This window comes from Bubalus kerabau, chromosome 1 (genome assembly GCF_029407905.1).
Source record: "Bubalus kerabau isolate K-KA32 ecotype Philippines breed swamp buffalo chromosome 1, PCC_UOA_SB_1v2, whole genome shotgun sequence".
Taxonomy (NCBI): Eukaryota; Metazoa; Chordata; class Mammalia; order Artiodactyla; family Bovidae; genus Bubalus; species Bubalus kerabau.
This window is the reverse complement of record NC_073624.1, coordinates 98,358,927-98,375,270: the sequence shown is the minus strand read 5'-3', so window position 1 is coordinate 98,375,270 and position 16,344 is coordinate 98,358,927. Positions and strand designations below refer to the sequence as shown.

The window sequence follows — 16,344 nt, the reverse complement described above, 5'->3', positions numbered from 1 at the left end:
AGACAGAAATTCATGTTCTCACAGAGCTTGTATTTTAATAGGTAAATTGTATATTAGAAGGCAATATTAATGCAGAGAATGAGGTAAAAAACAGACTCACAGGACAGGGTGGTCAGAGGCCTGGTGGAGATATTTGAGTCAGGTCTTGAGGCACACACCCTGAGACTGTCTGGGGCAAGACAGTTTCAGGAAGACGGACGAAGTCCTGAGGCACAAGCTTGCCTGGTGTGTGTGATGAGAAGTGAGGAGGCCGGTGGAGCTGGGGTGAGTAAGGTGAAGCACAGTAAATGAGTGCCAGGCCTAGACCATGCAGGGCTTTCTGCAGAGGGATGGAGAGATGAGGACCTGATTCTGTGTTAAGAGGATTGCTGGCCCTTGTGGCAGAATTTCCTGTTGGGAGCTGGCGGGTGATAATCCTGGTGAGAGATGATGGTGGCTTAGGCCAGGGTGAGGACTTAGAGGGGGTAAGAAGAGGTGTGATGAGATGTTCTCACTGGTAACCATTATCTAATTGACAAATTTGTGGAGAAAATTCTTGTTTTGTCAGTGGCCAGTTTCAGACTTGTCCAGGCCTCCCTTTCAGGGAGCTGACAGTGTAACCCTTTCCTGTTCTGAGTGATGCTGCCCTCTGTTGCTTGGTATGTTTGGCAAGGCAGACTTGCATACTTCAGTAGCAAGGACAAAGACACCCATTCACAAACTGTGATAAACACAGCATCTGCCTCACATGAAAGGCTGTACTTGAAATGAGGTATCTCTCTCTCTCGGAACAGCCTTCCTCTTCGCTTCTGGGTAAACATCCTGAAGAACCCTCAGTTTGTCTTTGACATTAAGAAGACACCACACATAGATGGCTGTCTGTCAGTGATCGCCCAGGCATTCATGGACGCGTTTTCCCTCACAGAGCAGCAACTTGGGAAGGTAAGGCCCAGCTTTAGGATTTCCTGTACGTGTTTGTGTGAGTCTGAAGCACTCTGTCCTCCTTGTAAACATTCAAGTAACACACGACATCAACCCAAAAGAAAAAGTAAATGATGGTCACTGAACACCTGCTTTTCTATAAAATTGCTCCTTTATTTCTATTTTTAATCTAGTTTAAGTGAAAACCTTTAGCTTTTGTTTCCTAGAAAAATCTTATGTAGATACTAATATAAGCTAAGTCGCTTCAGTCGTGTCTGACTCTGTATGACCCCACAGACGGCAGCCTACCAGGCTCCCCCGTCCCTGGGATTCTCCAGGCAAGAACACTGGAGTGGGTTGCCATTTCCTTCTCCAATGCATGAAAGTGAAAAGTGAAAGTGAAGTCGCTCAGTCGTGTCTGACTCTTCGCGACCCCATGGACTGCAGCCTACCAGGCTCCTCCGTCCATGGGAGTTTCCAGGCAAGAGTACTGGAGTGGGGTGCCATTGCCTTCTCCAGATACTAATATAGATGCTATTAAACTATGAACCCAAAGTATGTAATTATTGAAATTTGCCTATGTTAATTCCATCTGAATATACCTAAAAGCATCTATTTGATTATAACAAATGTCTTATGGGGAAGTAAATCTTGCCTGAGGTTTCAAATACCTCTATTTTGTCATTTCATAATCAAATCAATATCGTTTGTCCTATGGTGTTCTTTGCTGAGCAAAAACTCGATAAGGCAAGAAAAGATAAAAATACAGAGGAAACTCTGAAAGAGATGTTTTGGTCTTAACCCAAGTAGTCCATAATAAACTGAGCAATATCTATACCTAATGGGTTTAGAAACGTTTTCATGCTGAGCAGTGGATCTTTGGTGGAAGATGTTCAGAGTGCCTGGGATAAAATGTGATGGACACGTCACAGGCACCTGAGACTCCTAGTCTAAATCCAGACTCACTATCGCATTTCTAGAAACCAAACTTGTTTTTTGACTTTTATTTTCCCAGCACTGCCTATAGTCTCTCAAGGTAAAATCCTCGTCATTATCGTCCCCTTCTCCTTCCTCCCACCTGTGTCTCTAGTTGGTTACTACTCACTTCCATCCCTCCCCTGCCAACTGCTGTCCTGGCTCCTACAGGGCCCTTCACTGTGTCTCAGGCTATCTTTCTAAAACAAAACTCTGATACTGTCCGATTCCTGCTTGAACATTGTAAATATTTCCCATTACCTCCCAGACAGAATCTTGAGTGCCACGGGGCCCTTCCCCACTGGGCTTCAAGTCTCTCTTCTGGCCTCCTCATTTTCTTCCCCAGTCCATCTACCCACCTTTCATGCTACAGCTTTTAGCTTTCCCGGACTTAACCATGAGCTTGTTTTCACATCACTTTGCTCGTCCCTTTCCTGTTACCTCTGTCTAGTAAAACCCTACTCATTCATTCAACAAATGTGATTTCCTAATGTGTACCAGAAAATGTATAAGACTCAGAGTTAGTCTAAATATACCTACTCTGTCAATGTTCCCTTGATGCATTTCCCATGTGCTAATTTTGACCGGTAGAGTTCTCCCTAGCGTGCAGTACACTGAAACACACGTAAGTTATCCATACTAAAAATGGCTGTTTATTGATTACTATGTTCTTGGCATAATTCAGTTCTCACAAGAACCACAGAGTTAACCATTACCCTCATTTTCTAGATGACGAATTGATGATGAGAGGTTACGAGTCTTAAGGTCGTACATCTAAGTCCTTTTCTTTGTGCTACACTGCTGCTAATTACTGATCTTAGATTGTAAGCTTCTTAAGGGCAGGCGCTGACTGGTTTTCATTCAGTGCCTACCCACAGTGCCTGGCTAAATAAAACTTTGCGTGAATGATCACAAGGGCTGTAGGTTCTACTTAAACTTGTAAACTTGACAGGTGAAAAAAGATCTCAGTCCAGGCCTCCTTCAAGCCATCAATACATTTAAAAATGTACTGGGGCACTGACCCTACCATTAACTCACCTATCTTCCGAGTAGTGATACAATAGAAATTCATATTTCAGGACAAGAAAAATTTAAGCAGAATTTTCGCCTGTTTGGGCCTCCTCCCTCCCCTCTAGTATGCACCTACGTTATGCATTTATCAGCCCTCTCCAGTGGCAGAAGTACCCGCTGAACTGTAAAGACCCATTTTTCTTCTGGCACTAGCTGTGTAACTCCTTAGAAGATAATATTCCTCTCTCAATCCTGTAAGGGGTCACAATGGCCCACACACTGTATATGTACATACTACTTTGGTGAACTTTATATACAATGCTTTATATACAATAAACACTTTATATACAATACTTTATACACAATAAAAACATAGTATTTCCCTTAAAGATAGCGACTGGTCAGATGACCTGGAGAGATACTGGGTGCATATAAAGAAAGCTCTTAGCTTAAATACTTTATTAATGTTAATTCATTATTTGTATTTTGTGCATTACCACATATATGACTGAACCTCCAATAAAAATGGTGACTAGATGACTTAAAACAATTTGACCAAATGTCAATTATTGGAATAGTGTAATTCTAGATGTGGGTAGAAGCAACAGGAAGGAACCATTCCCTGGACCATGACAGTCTAGTAAGACAGGCTGTCCAGAGGCTTTTGGCTGCTGTTAATAGGGCCTACCTCGTTCAGTAACAGCGCAGTGAGTGGCCTATCAATGCAATCCTCGTCTGACCTGAGAATGAGCATTCCTGCTCACGAAATGCCTCCCCAACATTGGTGAAAATTAAGTCTGAAAGGGAGGGGACTGCAAAATAATGTTGCCCATTACCTGTTATGACACACCCTGAAAGGAATTCAGGCCAGTTTGCACTCGGGGGAAACTGGCTAGCCTTTGGTTAGTTATTTTTCCGGACAGAATTTCATGAACTCAGTTTCTTGAATCTTCCCATACTTAGAAATGCACTAAAATCATTAAGATATCTGTTCCTCACAAATAGCAGTGTGTGACTGCACAGCCCCCTTCCCCTAAATCACATGTATGCAGGCCCCACCCCCCTTACCTCTTGAGAACAGTCCTCAGAGCTTTCTGAGAGGCTGTCTCCTAGGTCATAATCCTCAGGCTGGTTTGAATAAATTTTTCCGTCTCTCTTCTAGACTGGCTATGATTTTTCTCTGACATGTTAATTCTGTCAAAATTATAACTTAAAAAAAAAAATCTTCCCTTACATTTTAACATCAGTTAAAATTACATAAAAACAAACTACCAGGGAATTTTTCCAAAATCAAGACATCAGAGCCACCAATACTAATGACCATGCTCTTTCTTGAGAACACTGAAAGATTTTTATAATCTAATAAAATAGGGAAAAGCAGAAAAATCTGCCATTGCCAATTACTTACCACGTTCATGGTTATATAAAGGGCTCAATCAGACCTACAATCAAACCTTTTATAAGTGCCAAAATTCACTGGTGGGTGAGGATGAGAGCAAATGCTTTAATTCAGGCTTTTTACAACTATTAGTTACGAACTATGATTGAAATAAGTTCCATTGTTACAGTAACTCAAAATCATGCAAAAATAATAATTTTAGTTCTTTTATGAGAGGAAGGCAGAATATATTAGCATTTAATCTGCCTGAAAATAACAGTGACTCACCAGAACTATCTGGATAGCAGTCAGTCATTCAGTCAATAACATTTATGAAGGCCTGCTGCATGAAGATGACTTGTTACCAGGAGAAAAGACTAGTCATAGTGGTGGAGGTTCAGCTACATTGGCACTGCTATCATTTCCTGATGGTTTTTTAAACTCTTGGTGGTTGCTGCTTTTTTTCAGGAAGCACCAACTAATAAACTTCTCTATGCCAAGGATATCCCAACCTACAAAGAGGAAGTAAAGTCTTATTACAAAGCAATCAGGGATTTGCCTCCATTGTCATCTTCAGAGATGGAAGAATTCTTAACTCAGGAATCTAAGGTATTGTTAGAAAGTAGAAATAAGATTATATTTGGGTACTTAAGCCTTCAGAATCTCTCAACAAGGCTTTCTTTCTTTAAGAAACATGAAAATGAATTTAATGAAGAAGTGGCCTTGACAGAAATCTACAAATACATCATAAAATATTTTGATGAGGTAAGATTTTAAATAACATTTTTAAAAAAACAGATACGAATCAGCCACTAGAATTTGGTTATAAAGCATCCTGTAGGTCTCAGGATGGCTCTGGCATCCCACATGGCCAGAAAGGGAAGCCAGGAAGGCTGTCTGAGATGCGGGATCCTGGCACCAAGCCAGACCCTGCGTGTGGCTGCCCACCTTTGGACCAGCCATTTGATTTAATGGGGCCTACTGACACAGTTAACTTTGATGAGTAAGTAGTGGTCCTAATAAAAGGGACCTGCTTATGCTTGATTGTAATCTGCTAAAATGAAGGCTAAGCTTGTTAAATCGCCTAGATTCTGTATTCAGTAGTTAAAAGTATGACATATTTCTAACTTAAGCAACTATTTCAATAAACCATTCTCCTTTATGATTAATTCTCCTTAATCTGGATTTTTTTCTTTGGGAATTCACACAGACACAGTCATCAGATGCGCTGTTTCCAAATAAATGTTAATTCCCCCTTCCCTGATTCCCCCCACTCAGTCATGCTGGGACAGGCTATCCATGTCAATGGTGAGAATAGCTCACCAATTCCATTTGCTACTTGAAGATCAAGTGAAGCACTAAGGTAGGGTAGAGGCAATGAGTTCCTTAAACATGATAAGCATCCCTCTTTCCAGGGGTCAGGGGTTAGAAGGGAAGCACTGGGAGGGGAGGGAAGGGGAGGGCAAGGGAGGTAGACATCTCTGACCAGGATGCCCCCTGCCTGCTGCATTAAGAAGAAATACTTGCCTGCATGTTGGCTGCCCAGGAATGCTTGCTGTGCTTGGAATGGCTGTGACATAATGCATAAAACAGGGCCTTGGAATTCTGGCCCCATATTTGTAAGCAAGTAGTTCGGTATTTCTTGAGAGTTTCTATTTTAAGCTGAAGTGTTGTTGATCCTGTGATAATGACTTAGCAAAACAACTTGCAAAGTGAGTATGTAAATGATCGGAGAAAATCTTGGCATCTGTTTCATACAGATTTACCACTCACAGCATCAGGAATGCAAAAAAAAAAACAGAATTGTAATGCTAAAACCACAATATCTAAAATAACTGTTCTAATTGTCAACAGATTCTAAATAAACTAGAAAGAGAACGAGGGCTGGAAGAAGCTCAGAAACAACTCTTGCATGTAAAAGTCTTATTTGAGGAAAAGAAGAAATGCAAGTGGATGTAAGCACTCTTGGGCCTGGCTTAATCTGGTAAAGTTCTTCAGATGACTTGGGAGCAAAATGGCTGCTTGAGCTACTCTGTGTTGTGAGTTTAAGTTTGCACATAGGTTCCACTTTGAGCACTGTCTTTTTTTAAGAGACCAAGGCACACGCACAGCTTTTAGAAAGCCTATCAACCACTGTGCCTGTGTGTGTACTGTGGGAACCCTTCTGTAAATAGAGCTGAAGTGGTTGTTTCAAACAGCCTCCTTGTTTACAGAGAATATAGGGCCAGTAAGCAAGGGTCAGTATTGTTTAACTACACTCTCCACTTAAGCACAATGATATAAGTGGTTTTGTTTGAAAACTACAGCTATGTAGCACTTGTAACTACACTGCACCTCTGCAGACAAGGGACATTGCTAATGATCAAAACAAACTGTGAAATGAGTCATCTGGAAACAAGGTTGGGTGTGCGGGCACCCTCGGGGATCTGCAGCATTGAGACTTTTCCCCAGTAGTTCCTGGAAAAGCTGACCGCAGAATTTGGTAGTGTGTACACTTAGCATTTGTGAGTGTGTGTGTGTGTGTGTGTGTTTTTAAACCAAAAACTAACGGTGTTGCAACATTGTTGAAAGGGCTCGTGTTTTTCAGTGGTCGCCGACTGTACTCCATCAAACTCACCTCCATTTCACTAGAGAGCTCTAAAGCAAGGAGAGGGAGTAGGCTTCGTGACAGCATCTTACCCAAACACTTTAAAGTACCTATCTTTTCTTCATTTTATTTTTCCATATTAAATGTATTCAATAGTAGACGTGTAGGCTATTGTAAAAAAAAAAAAAAATCACTTGTTTCGAAGAACTTCAATCAGAACTGTCTATGAAAGAGTAACTTCGTCCCCTAATCCTACACTTCTGTACTACTATCTCCTTGCTTTAGACTTCTGGTGAACCCTGTGGTTATAAATACTTGTGTGTGATTTTAAAAAATACATTTTACATTTCATGAAATTGCTGTTCACACTGGAGTATTATATATGAATATATATATATATTTGAGGCCCATGGCCTGAAAAATATTAGTATACAACTTGGTATCTTAGTCTTACTATGTACTTTTTGAAAGTATTCCTCACAAGAGAAAGAGTTAAGAATACCTGTTTTATTCATGCCTTTTTTAAAAAAAAGAATTCCCTATCTAGTTATACTGTAGTCTTTTTATTGCTGATTTTTTATTCCTGAATTTTTGCTGCTCATGACCAATTTTAATACCACTGTGTTTTCCTTCTATTAAACCAGAAGTAAAAAGTTTAATTGGCAACTCTTAAACTTTCTTTGCAGCACCTTTACCCTTGGTGCTCCAAATCCCAGACTGAGGAAAGGAAAATTTTCAAGTAGCAAATAAAACATTGATCATACATTCCTTAAAATCACTTACCAACAACAATCGATGAGATAGCAGGATTTAAAAGTACATTTGTCTTAAATGAATGCAGTTCTTTTTGCTTCTCACTATCTGGTAAAGAGTGAGCAATGACATCTCAACAAACTGATCAGAGAATATAAGCATTTATTGCCCTATAGGCGCCTTCCCAATCCTGTCACTTCTGGCCACTGTCTTTCCAATGGACACACCTCAAAAATCCTACCACAGAGGTTCTTTATAAGAAAGGTCTCGTCCCCATCTAAGGCTGCTGCAGTCTTGATGTGAAGGCATTCATAGGAGAACAGCAGGAGAGTTGAGACCCAAGGGTAGGAGAGTTGCCCAAAAGACTTCCCCTCTTTAGGGTACAGAAATGCTAAGATATCTCGAAGGATCAGCTACAGCTTTATCTCAGTATTAGTAAATGCTACATGAGGGTGTCCCTGTCCGGCTCTCTGGCACATGAATCCTGTGTGGAGACTTCCCTCCTTTTCCAGGGACTGTGCTGCTGGGGACTTTGGGCAAGTCACTTCCCTCTTTGTGCCTCAATTTCTGTATAATATTTCTAGCCTACCTCACTGAGGTGGTGAAGATTCACTAATGTGTGTAGCGTGTCTGTCAATCCTCCAGTGAAAAGCACTGTCTAGATTACATTTTGGATCACGTTAGCCAAACGCAGTACATGGCCAAATTAGATGTGTGCTGGAGACAATCAGTCACTGGGTCTATATTAAACAGCAACCAGAGAAATAAATGGCAAACAATTTCTATTTTCAAGTTTCTTTGCATATTTTTTTGGTGCAAAACCATTTATAAACTTTTCTTTTTTCTAACACTAGTGTCTACAGCAGCATTTAAAAACTAATTCTGTTACTTTTTTCTGTATTAGGGATTTAAAGTCTATTTCTTATTGTATACCTGATTGAAGCAGTTCTTGGAGATGAATGTTTTAAATGTCTATATCCAAAAATAAACATTTTGATGTAAATATGGACTGTTTTTGTCTTTTTCTTCCTTCAAATTTTCAAGTAATAGATTTTTTTCATTCTAAGTTGCTCCATGGAAATTATTTCTCAAGAACAAAGTGTCACTGTATATGCTTTGTAAATTAGCAGCTGTATTATCTAGTAAGTAAATCTAGTTTCTTCTAAATGATGTTAAGGCTTTGCAATCTTACTCCTGGCCTCCACTGTCATCTTGGAATTTTGAATGTGATGACATCTAGATAATGAACATTCTACTTGGTCCAGCAGACTTTAGCTTTGCCTAGTTGACATGAAGTTATTCCAGCAGAATGCCTTTAAAAGATGTTACATAAAAAAAGCAAATGATGGCATACTTAGGGACACAGAGAAATAAAACATTTATAACAATTTGGTTAGATCCAAAACAGGAGGAGACAAAGTTAAACACCAACATTATTTCTAAAGGGACCCCACTAGGTTCAAGTTTTACAATAAATGGCCCTTGTTTTATTATATAGCCACAGGATTTAATTATTTGTACTTTACTTTGTTATTTTCTATTAATTCTAACTCAACGAAGCCAAAATTAGTGAGATCTTCTACACTGTATGGTTAAAACAAAATTAAACACAAAAATAATATAACTATAAAAATATTAAGCTTTTAATAAATTATGTGCACACAGCTTTTAGAAAAGGTAGTGCTGGAAGGAACGATGCTAAAGCTGAAACTCCAGTACTTTGGCCACCTCATGCAACGAGCTGACTCATTGGAAAAGACCCTGATGCTGGGAGGGATTGGGGGCAGGAGGAAAAGGGGATGACAGAGGATGAGATGGCTGGATGGCATCACTGACTCGATGGACGTGAGTCTGAGTGAACTCCAGGAGTTGGTGATGGACAGGGAGGCCTGGCATGCTGCGATTCATGGGGTCGCAAAGAGTCAGACACGACTGAGCAACTGAACTGAGTAATATATATAGATATCTTAAGTTTTATGCTGACTTTAAATAACTTCCACATATAGTAAACCAGAAAACGTTTCTGACCATGTGATTGGTAAGCACCTCAAAGAAGAAGAGGAGGGAATTCAACATAGTCCTATTTAGGCAAAATGCCACCCCCCCCCCCCAAAAAAAAACTCAACAAAGCAAAATTAATAATTGAAAAACTTGATTCCCTATTTAGTTCCTTCTTATTTGTTCCTTTATTTTACATTCTCAAAGGGTTGTCAATAATATTCTAAGTATCTCTGAAACTGTCTTAGGGCTTCACTTACCATTACTCTAACCTTAAAATCCTGACATTCCCGCAACACAGCACGGAGCTAGTGCCTTTCCTTGAGGCACAGCCAAGTATTTTGGCAAACAGTAATAAAGCATCTAAATGCCACATACATTAAAGCTTCAAGCTTTATTGAGTCACTGATTTCATCCCTTTTGATCTGCCTTTTCTCCAAGCAAATCATTCCCCAGGAGATCCAAGTTCCTCTAGTTGTTTCCTTTGTGTTGTTTCAAGTTCTTCTAGTCTTTTGCGAAGTAGAGAGAGTTCCCTTTGATGCTGTTCCTCCTTAAAAGCACAGAAAAAGGAAAAACAGAAAAAGCATTGCAAGAAAGGCTGTTAGAAAAACTGGTGGAAAAATAACTGTTAGGCAGTGGCCTCAGTGCCTCTTTTATTCAGGTCTGCAACATCTGGCAAGAAAAGGATAACCATTTTAGCAGTCTAAGAACCCCAGCATGGTCTAGACTACCAACTAGTCCTCCCTTTTCTCCTGCCTCAGGCTGTAGCCTTCAGCCAATACCCAAAGTCTGTTCTTCTCTAGGTTTAAAGTTCACCACAGAATAAATTAGATTAATACTAATGCAGGTCCCAGGTGTACTTATGTGGCAACTTTCTAACAAAACGAGTTTAACAGAAGTTTATTATATAAACAAAGCACTTCATCAGAAGTACAATTCAGTGACGTACAACATTAAAAATCTTCCTTGCTTACAACATTACAAAATGTCATTGCTTATTAACAGTTCATCTTCTGAAAATCATCTGATCAATTTGGTTCCCTCAACATCTCAGGGATTTGATAAAGTAAAACTAACTCAAGTTTTGGAAACAGACAGATTTAGGTATGAAACTCAGCTCTCAGTTATGACCTTGAGCAAGTCACTTCACCTCTCTGACTCAGCTTCCTCATCTGCAAACTGGGAATACTAATACCTTCCCTCAAAGCATTTTCATTAGGATTAAATAAAATGTATGGAAAGCACATAGTACAGTACCTTTGCATAAATGTTGGTAATAATCAGAATTAAATGAGTGACCTACAGACTCAACAGTTTACTCAAAGACTTTATCAGTTTCTTCCTTTCAGGTGCCCAGTAGGAGACTTTACTCCTAACACCATCATTGAAGAATAGATTCAAATCCACTATGACTCTCAGCAAGTTTTCTGGTAAAGATTTAGGTTTTTAACTATTTAAACAGGTAAAATTTACAGAAGTATCTATCTGTTTTCTCCTAAAATAAATGCCCATACATACCTGCATGTGAGGAGGGAAGGACAGTTCCATGCCTGGAATCACAGTTGATGACTGAAGACTAACAGGATTGATGGATGCTGATGGAGGTATATTAGGAACCAAAATTAAACTTCGAAATTCATTATGTCTTCTCTGTATATCCTTTAGTCTTTTTTGAAGCCTTGTATACTCTTCAAATGGAACATTTTGTCTTAAAAAGGAAAAGCATTTCTGTTGCTTAATACAGTTATATTCTGTTGAAGAACAGTATGAGTCACAGAACATAATTTTAATTGGGAGGGAAGGATTTTTAAGATTTACCGATATGTAATACATAAAATGTCGTTTACCTAGACAGATAAACAGAAACATGACATGACATCTTAATTATCTGTGTTATTGTTGGCCCTGTAGGCTGTCGACTTAAAGTTTTATTTGACAATTAGTCAGAGATTAAAAACATTTTGATATTTTTAATTCTACTCCCCCAACCCATGAATCTTGAAACTAAAAGGATGCCTCCAAAAAAAAAAAGGTGCCTTATTTTACTTCAGGAATCAAACAGAAATAGAGGAAATACCAGGTTGAATATTATGAATTTTGTAGGTAAAATATGGTCAAACATAGCTAATTCATTTTGTCCTATTTTTTAATGTACCTAATGACAAAGATAAAACTACCCAACTTAAGGGAAAATGACATGGATTAAAAAAAACTTTACAGGCCTTCAGAGTTCACCACCTTTTTGGACATTAATTTCCTAATAATCACAAGTAATCAAATATAGTTTCAAAACCATTTAAAGTTCTAGGTGATCTGTGCCATAGCTGCCCACTCTTGAATTGATAACACCTCCTCCACAACCATTAATTTTGAAATAATAAGTTGAATTTGGTTTTAGAATGAATGTGGTGGCTTCTCACTTTGGAACAGAGAGTATTTGTAAAACTGGCATTTATTCCACAGTCTGGAAACCTCTTGGATGTTCTAAAAAAAAAAAAAACCACACACAACTGTTCACATTTTAGTACTAATTATACCCAAGAAGACCAGTGCACACTGTAAAGCATCACTGCTTGACATACAGGCAGCTTCCATTACAGAAAAGTCTGATACTGTCTAAATGCTGAAGACTATCACTAATTAGCTGAATTTGAAAAGATTTTATTAACTTAAATCACATGGGTCATACAATGCCAGTACTACTAAATTAAAATGGTAAATCTCTGCTCAAAAATGCTAATGATGCAGATTATTAGTTGTGCTGAGATATAAATAAAAACCAGAAACTACTGCCCAATAATATTTTACCCACCAAAACATTAAAAAACTGAGCCTTGATTCAAAGTTGTGGCCACAATTTCGAACTTGTAATCACTAAACTGTCTTGTCTCAGCAGCAAGGATTTACACCACTCCTGGCTACCAAAGGCAGGGATTGACCTTTCCGTCAGTCCCAACCATACAAAACAGAAATGCATATGTTAAAGATCTTTTGGTTTGAAGAAACATTCAATCAGAAAAAAAATAGCAAAGATAATGAATTAGGAGTCTAATGAAGTTTTAGGGTTGTTTTAAATTTATATTTTAAAAGCAACCCAAGTACATTATACTCAGAAACAACGTTCTATAACGTCAAAATATCACATGGGGCATATATACATACAAACATACTACCTATTTAACACCTGATTTTCTGTTTCCAATTCTTCTCTCTTTGCCTCTAAGATTTCTACCTTTTCCTGCAGTCTCTTTAATTTGTTTTCATGAAGAGATTTTCTCTAAAAAAAAAAAAAAGAGAGAAACAATTAATTTGAACAAGTATGCTAATACATACTCTATTTGAACAAAGCTATATAGTGAATATTTTACTCACCAAAAAAATTTTAGAGGTAAGTATTTTCAGCGAATAATCAGAGCAAAGATCACTGGATACAATGCTTATTGAAAATCACAAAGATAATAATGCACAGATCTAGCTCATACCCTCAAAGTAACAAACAGAACTATTATAAATGCCAAACCAGAAAATTAGCATCAATAAGGAAAGGGAAGAAGGGAAGAAGTCAAATTTTACTAATGAGTTTGCCTGTCACCTGATAATCATGAGCTCTTCATTCTCCCAGAAGATATCGTGGGTTTAAAATAACTATAAATTTAAAATTAAAAGCAAGTTTGCAATTGATAAATCACTACCAAAGTAGTAAATTAAAGGATCAGACAGCTAAGACTGATTATGGGTGCATCTCAGTTTGAAAGCATGCCTTTCTAAAGGGAAAATTTTCTAATAATATGGAGAGATCTATGTATAATGCAAAACAAGTAAATGAAAAAAGGTAATATCTTTTTAATTTTATAAAAAGTTTGCCTTTAAAAAAAAAGGCAGAAAAACACCTATAAATGTTGACACTCATTTAGTAGCTATAGACCTTTTAGGTTTTTGGCTTCTAACTCTTTACTAACAGGCTTACTGAAGAATGCGTAGAATATGAATGTACAGCAGAATGCAAAACGGCAAAGCAAACACTGGTGTCACCTCATGGGTCAGAGCGCTGCCGTACAAAAGGGCCCCTACGCTTTCCTCTTTCAATCTCTACCCTCCCTGTCCTCTGAAAGCATAACCAACTAATCTACTTCTAAAGCTGCAGTTTAGTTTTGCCTGTTTTTGAACTTCATGCAAACAGAATCATAGCGCACATTCTTTTACAGATGGCTTTTTCCTTTTACTCAAGACTGGGAGATTTATTCATGGTATTGCTTACAGGCAGAGTTCACTCACTGCCTACCCTGGCACTAAAACCACTTTTCTGTCCTTTATTAGCACAAGTATATATTAATGTATTGACAGGTGATTCAGGACTCTATTTATTCACCCACACACAAAGAAATCATACAGTGTATATACTTCCATCTCTCGATTTTCTGTTGTTCAACATTTCATCTCTATGATTAAGTTATGTTTATTGCATATCACAGTTCTCTATTGTTATACCATTATCCATTTTACAAATACCTCATATTTTATCCATTCTCTTCTTGATAACAATTTGAATTGTTTCTAGTTTGAAGCTACTATGAATAAAGTTTTTACGAGCACTGCTGAATATGCTTTTGGTAGATATATGTCCTCATTTCTCTTTGAGTACATATTCAGGAATGAGTCATACAGAATACATACGTTTTAACTTTAGTAAAACTAGTAGTTTTCTAAAGTGGTTCTAACAAATTATTAGTCACATCTTGTGTGCATGCTTAGCCATGTCTGACTGTGTGACCCCATGGACTATAGCCCACCAGGCTCCTCTATCCATGGGATTTTCCAGACAAGAATACTGGAGTGGGTTGCCATGCCGTTCTCCAGGGGATCTTCCTGACCCAGGGATTGAACCCAGGTCTCCTGCATTGTAGGTGGATTCTTTACCGTCTGAGCCATCAGGAAAGCCCATTAATCACATGCCCACCAGCAATATATGCGAGTTCTAACTGCTCTGCATCCTTACCAACACTTGGTATGGTCAGTCTTTTATAATTTTAGCTACTCTGGTGGAATAGAATAATATGTCACTGTACCTTTAATTTGCATTTTCCTGTTGTCTAATGAGGGTGAGTATCTTTTTATGCATACTGGCCATCTGGATATCCTTTTTTAATGAAATGTTTGTCCTAGTCTTTTCCCTGTTTAAGAAAATATTTTGAGTAATCTATTTGTAGGAATTCTTTACATACTCAGAATATGAATACTTTGTCAGATATATGTATGGCAGATTGACCTCCCAGTGTGTGGTAATATTTTTTCTCTTAAGAGTGTCATTTTATTAAAAAAAAAAGTGACACTTTAATGTCTTTATCAATTATATCTCTTAGGATTAGTTCTTTTTTTAATGTCCTGTTTCAGAAATCTTTACTTATCCCAAGAGATTAAGATTTTCTCCTCAAGCTTCTTTCTAGCAGTTTTATTTTTTTAGCCTCACATTTGGGTCTATGGTTCATTTTTATCTAATTAGGTTGGGTTAAGGATAACCAATTGACCCCACAACCTTTAAGTCCTCCAGCTTTTTTGTTGTTCTTCAAGATTGCCTTGGTTGTTCTGGTCCTTTGTACTTTTAATATGAATTTTAGAATCTACTTTCCAGTTTCCACAAGGAAAACTACAGAAATTTTGATTAGAATTGTATTCAATTGGTAGGTCAGTTTGGGAAGAACTGACATCTTAATATTGAGTCTTTCAAATCAAATATGGTATAGTTTCCCTTTAGCTAGATCTTCGGTTTTTCTTAGCAATATTTGTTGTTTTCAGTGTAGACTTGCATATCTTTCATTAGATTTGTTCCTAAGTATTTTGTATTTCTTATGCTAAGGTAAATGGATTTAAATATTTTATTTTCTGTTTGTTGTCTATGTAAAGAAAGAACTGAACATCACAGAAATGCAAGTAAAAACCACAATGAGATATCACAACTGTTAGAATGGATGTTCTCAGACAAGAAACAACTGTTGGTGAGAATGTGGAAAAAAGGGAACCCTCTTGCACTGTTGGTAGGATTGTGCAGCCACTACGGAAAACAGCAGGCGCTTCCCAGGTGGCTCCGTGCTGAAGAATCTGCCAATGCAGCAGGCACAGGAGACATGAGCTTGATCCCTGGGTTGAAAGATTCCTGGACTGAGAAATGGCAAACCGTTCCAGTATTCTTGCCTGGAAAATTCCATGGACAAAGGAGCCTGGGCTATCTAGTGCATGGGGTTGCAAAGAGTCTGACACAACTTAGCAACTAAGCACGCACACATGGAAAATAGTATGGAGATTCCTCAAAAAATTAAAAATAGAACTACCAGTAATTCCACTTCTGGATATTTATCTAAGAAAAACAAAAATACTAACTTGAAAAGGCATATGCACCCCACGTTCACTGAAGCCTTATTTACAATAGCCAAGACATGGAGCAAGTGTCCATCAATGGATAAATGGATAAAGAAAATGTGATGCACATACATTAGAATATGGTTCAGCCATAATAAAGAAAATCTTGCCATTTGCAACAACATGGATGGATCTTGAGGACATTTTGCTAAGTATAATAAATTAGACTGAGAAAGAAAAACTACCATGTAATCTCACTTATATGTGTAATCTTTAAAATAAAATAAGCTCAAAGATATAGAGAACAGATGCGCAGTTGCCAAAAGCAGGGGGTGAGGGATGGGTGAAGTGGGTGAAGCAGATCAAAAGGTACAAACTTTCAGTTAAA

At 38.1% G+C, this 16,344-nt stretch overlaps 2 protein-coding genes across 6 annotated transcripts in view; one reads left to right on the top strand and one right to left on the bottom strand.

Moving 5' to 3' along the window:
- The window catches only part of PLXNC1 (plexin C1), a 332,800-nt gene extending 324,728 nt beyond the window's left edge, over window positions 1–8,072 (top strand). The window contains exons 30-34 of one of the 2 annotated variants that reach the window (XM_055585371.1): window positions 774–921; window positions 4,733–4,873; window positions 4,955–5,029; window positions 6,119–6,248; window positions 6,836–8,072. In XM_055585371.1, the coding sequence (XP_055441346.1) occupies window positions 774–921; window positions 4,733–4,873; window positions 4,955–5,029; window positions 6,119–6,223 (469 nt within the window). In that variant the 3' untranslated portion in view covers window positions 6,224–6,248; window positions 6,836–8,072. Of the gene's footprint in view, window positions 1–773; window positions 922–4,732; window positions 4,874–4,954; window positions 5,030–6,118 lie in introns of both variants that reach the window. The other variant, XM_055585362.1, reaches the window with a different exon arrangement.
- A 1,909-nt stretch (window positions 8,073–9,981) lies between these two features.
- The window catches only part of CEP83 (centrosomal protein 83), a 136,338-nt gene continuing 129,975 nt past the window's right edge, over window positions 9,982–16,344 (bottom strand). For all 4 annotated transcript variants that reach the window (XM_055585404.1, XM_055585393.1, XM_055585382.1 and 1 more), the window contains 3 exons: window positions 12,776–12,879; window positions 11,121–11,310; window positions 9,982–10,152 (listed from right to left, as the gene is read on the bottom strand). In XM_055585404.1, coding sequence (XP_055441379.1) covers window positions 10,048–10,152; window positions 11,121–11,310; window positions 12,776–12,879 — 399 coding nt within the window. In that variant the 3' untranslated portion in view covers window positions 9,982–10,047. The remainder of the gene's footprint in view (window positions 10,153–11,120; window positions 11,311–12,775; window positions 12,880–16,344) is intronic.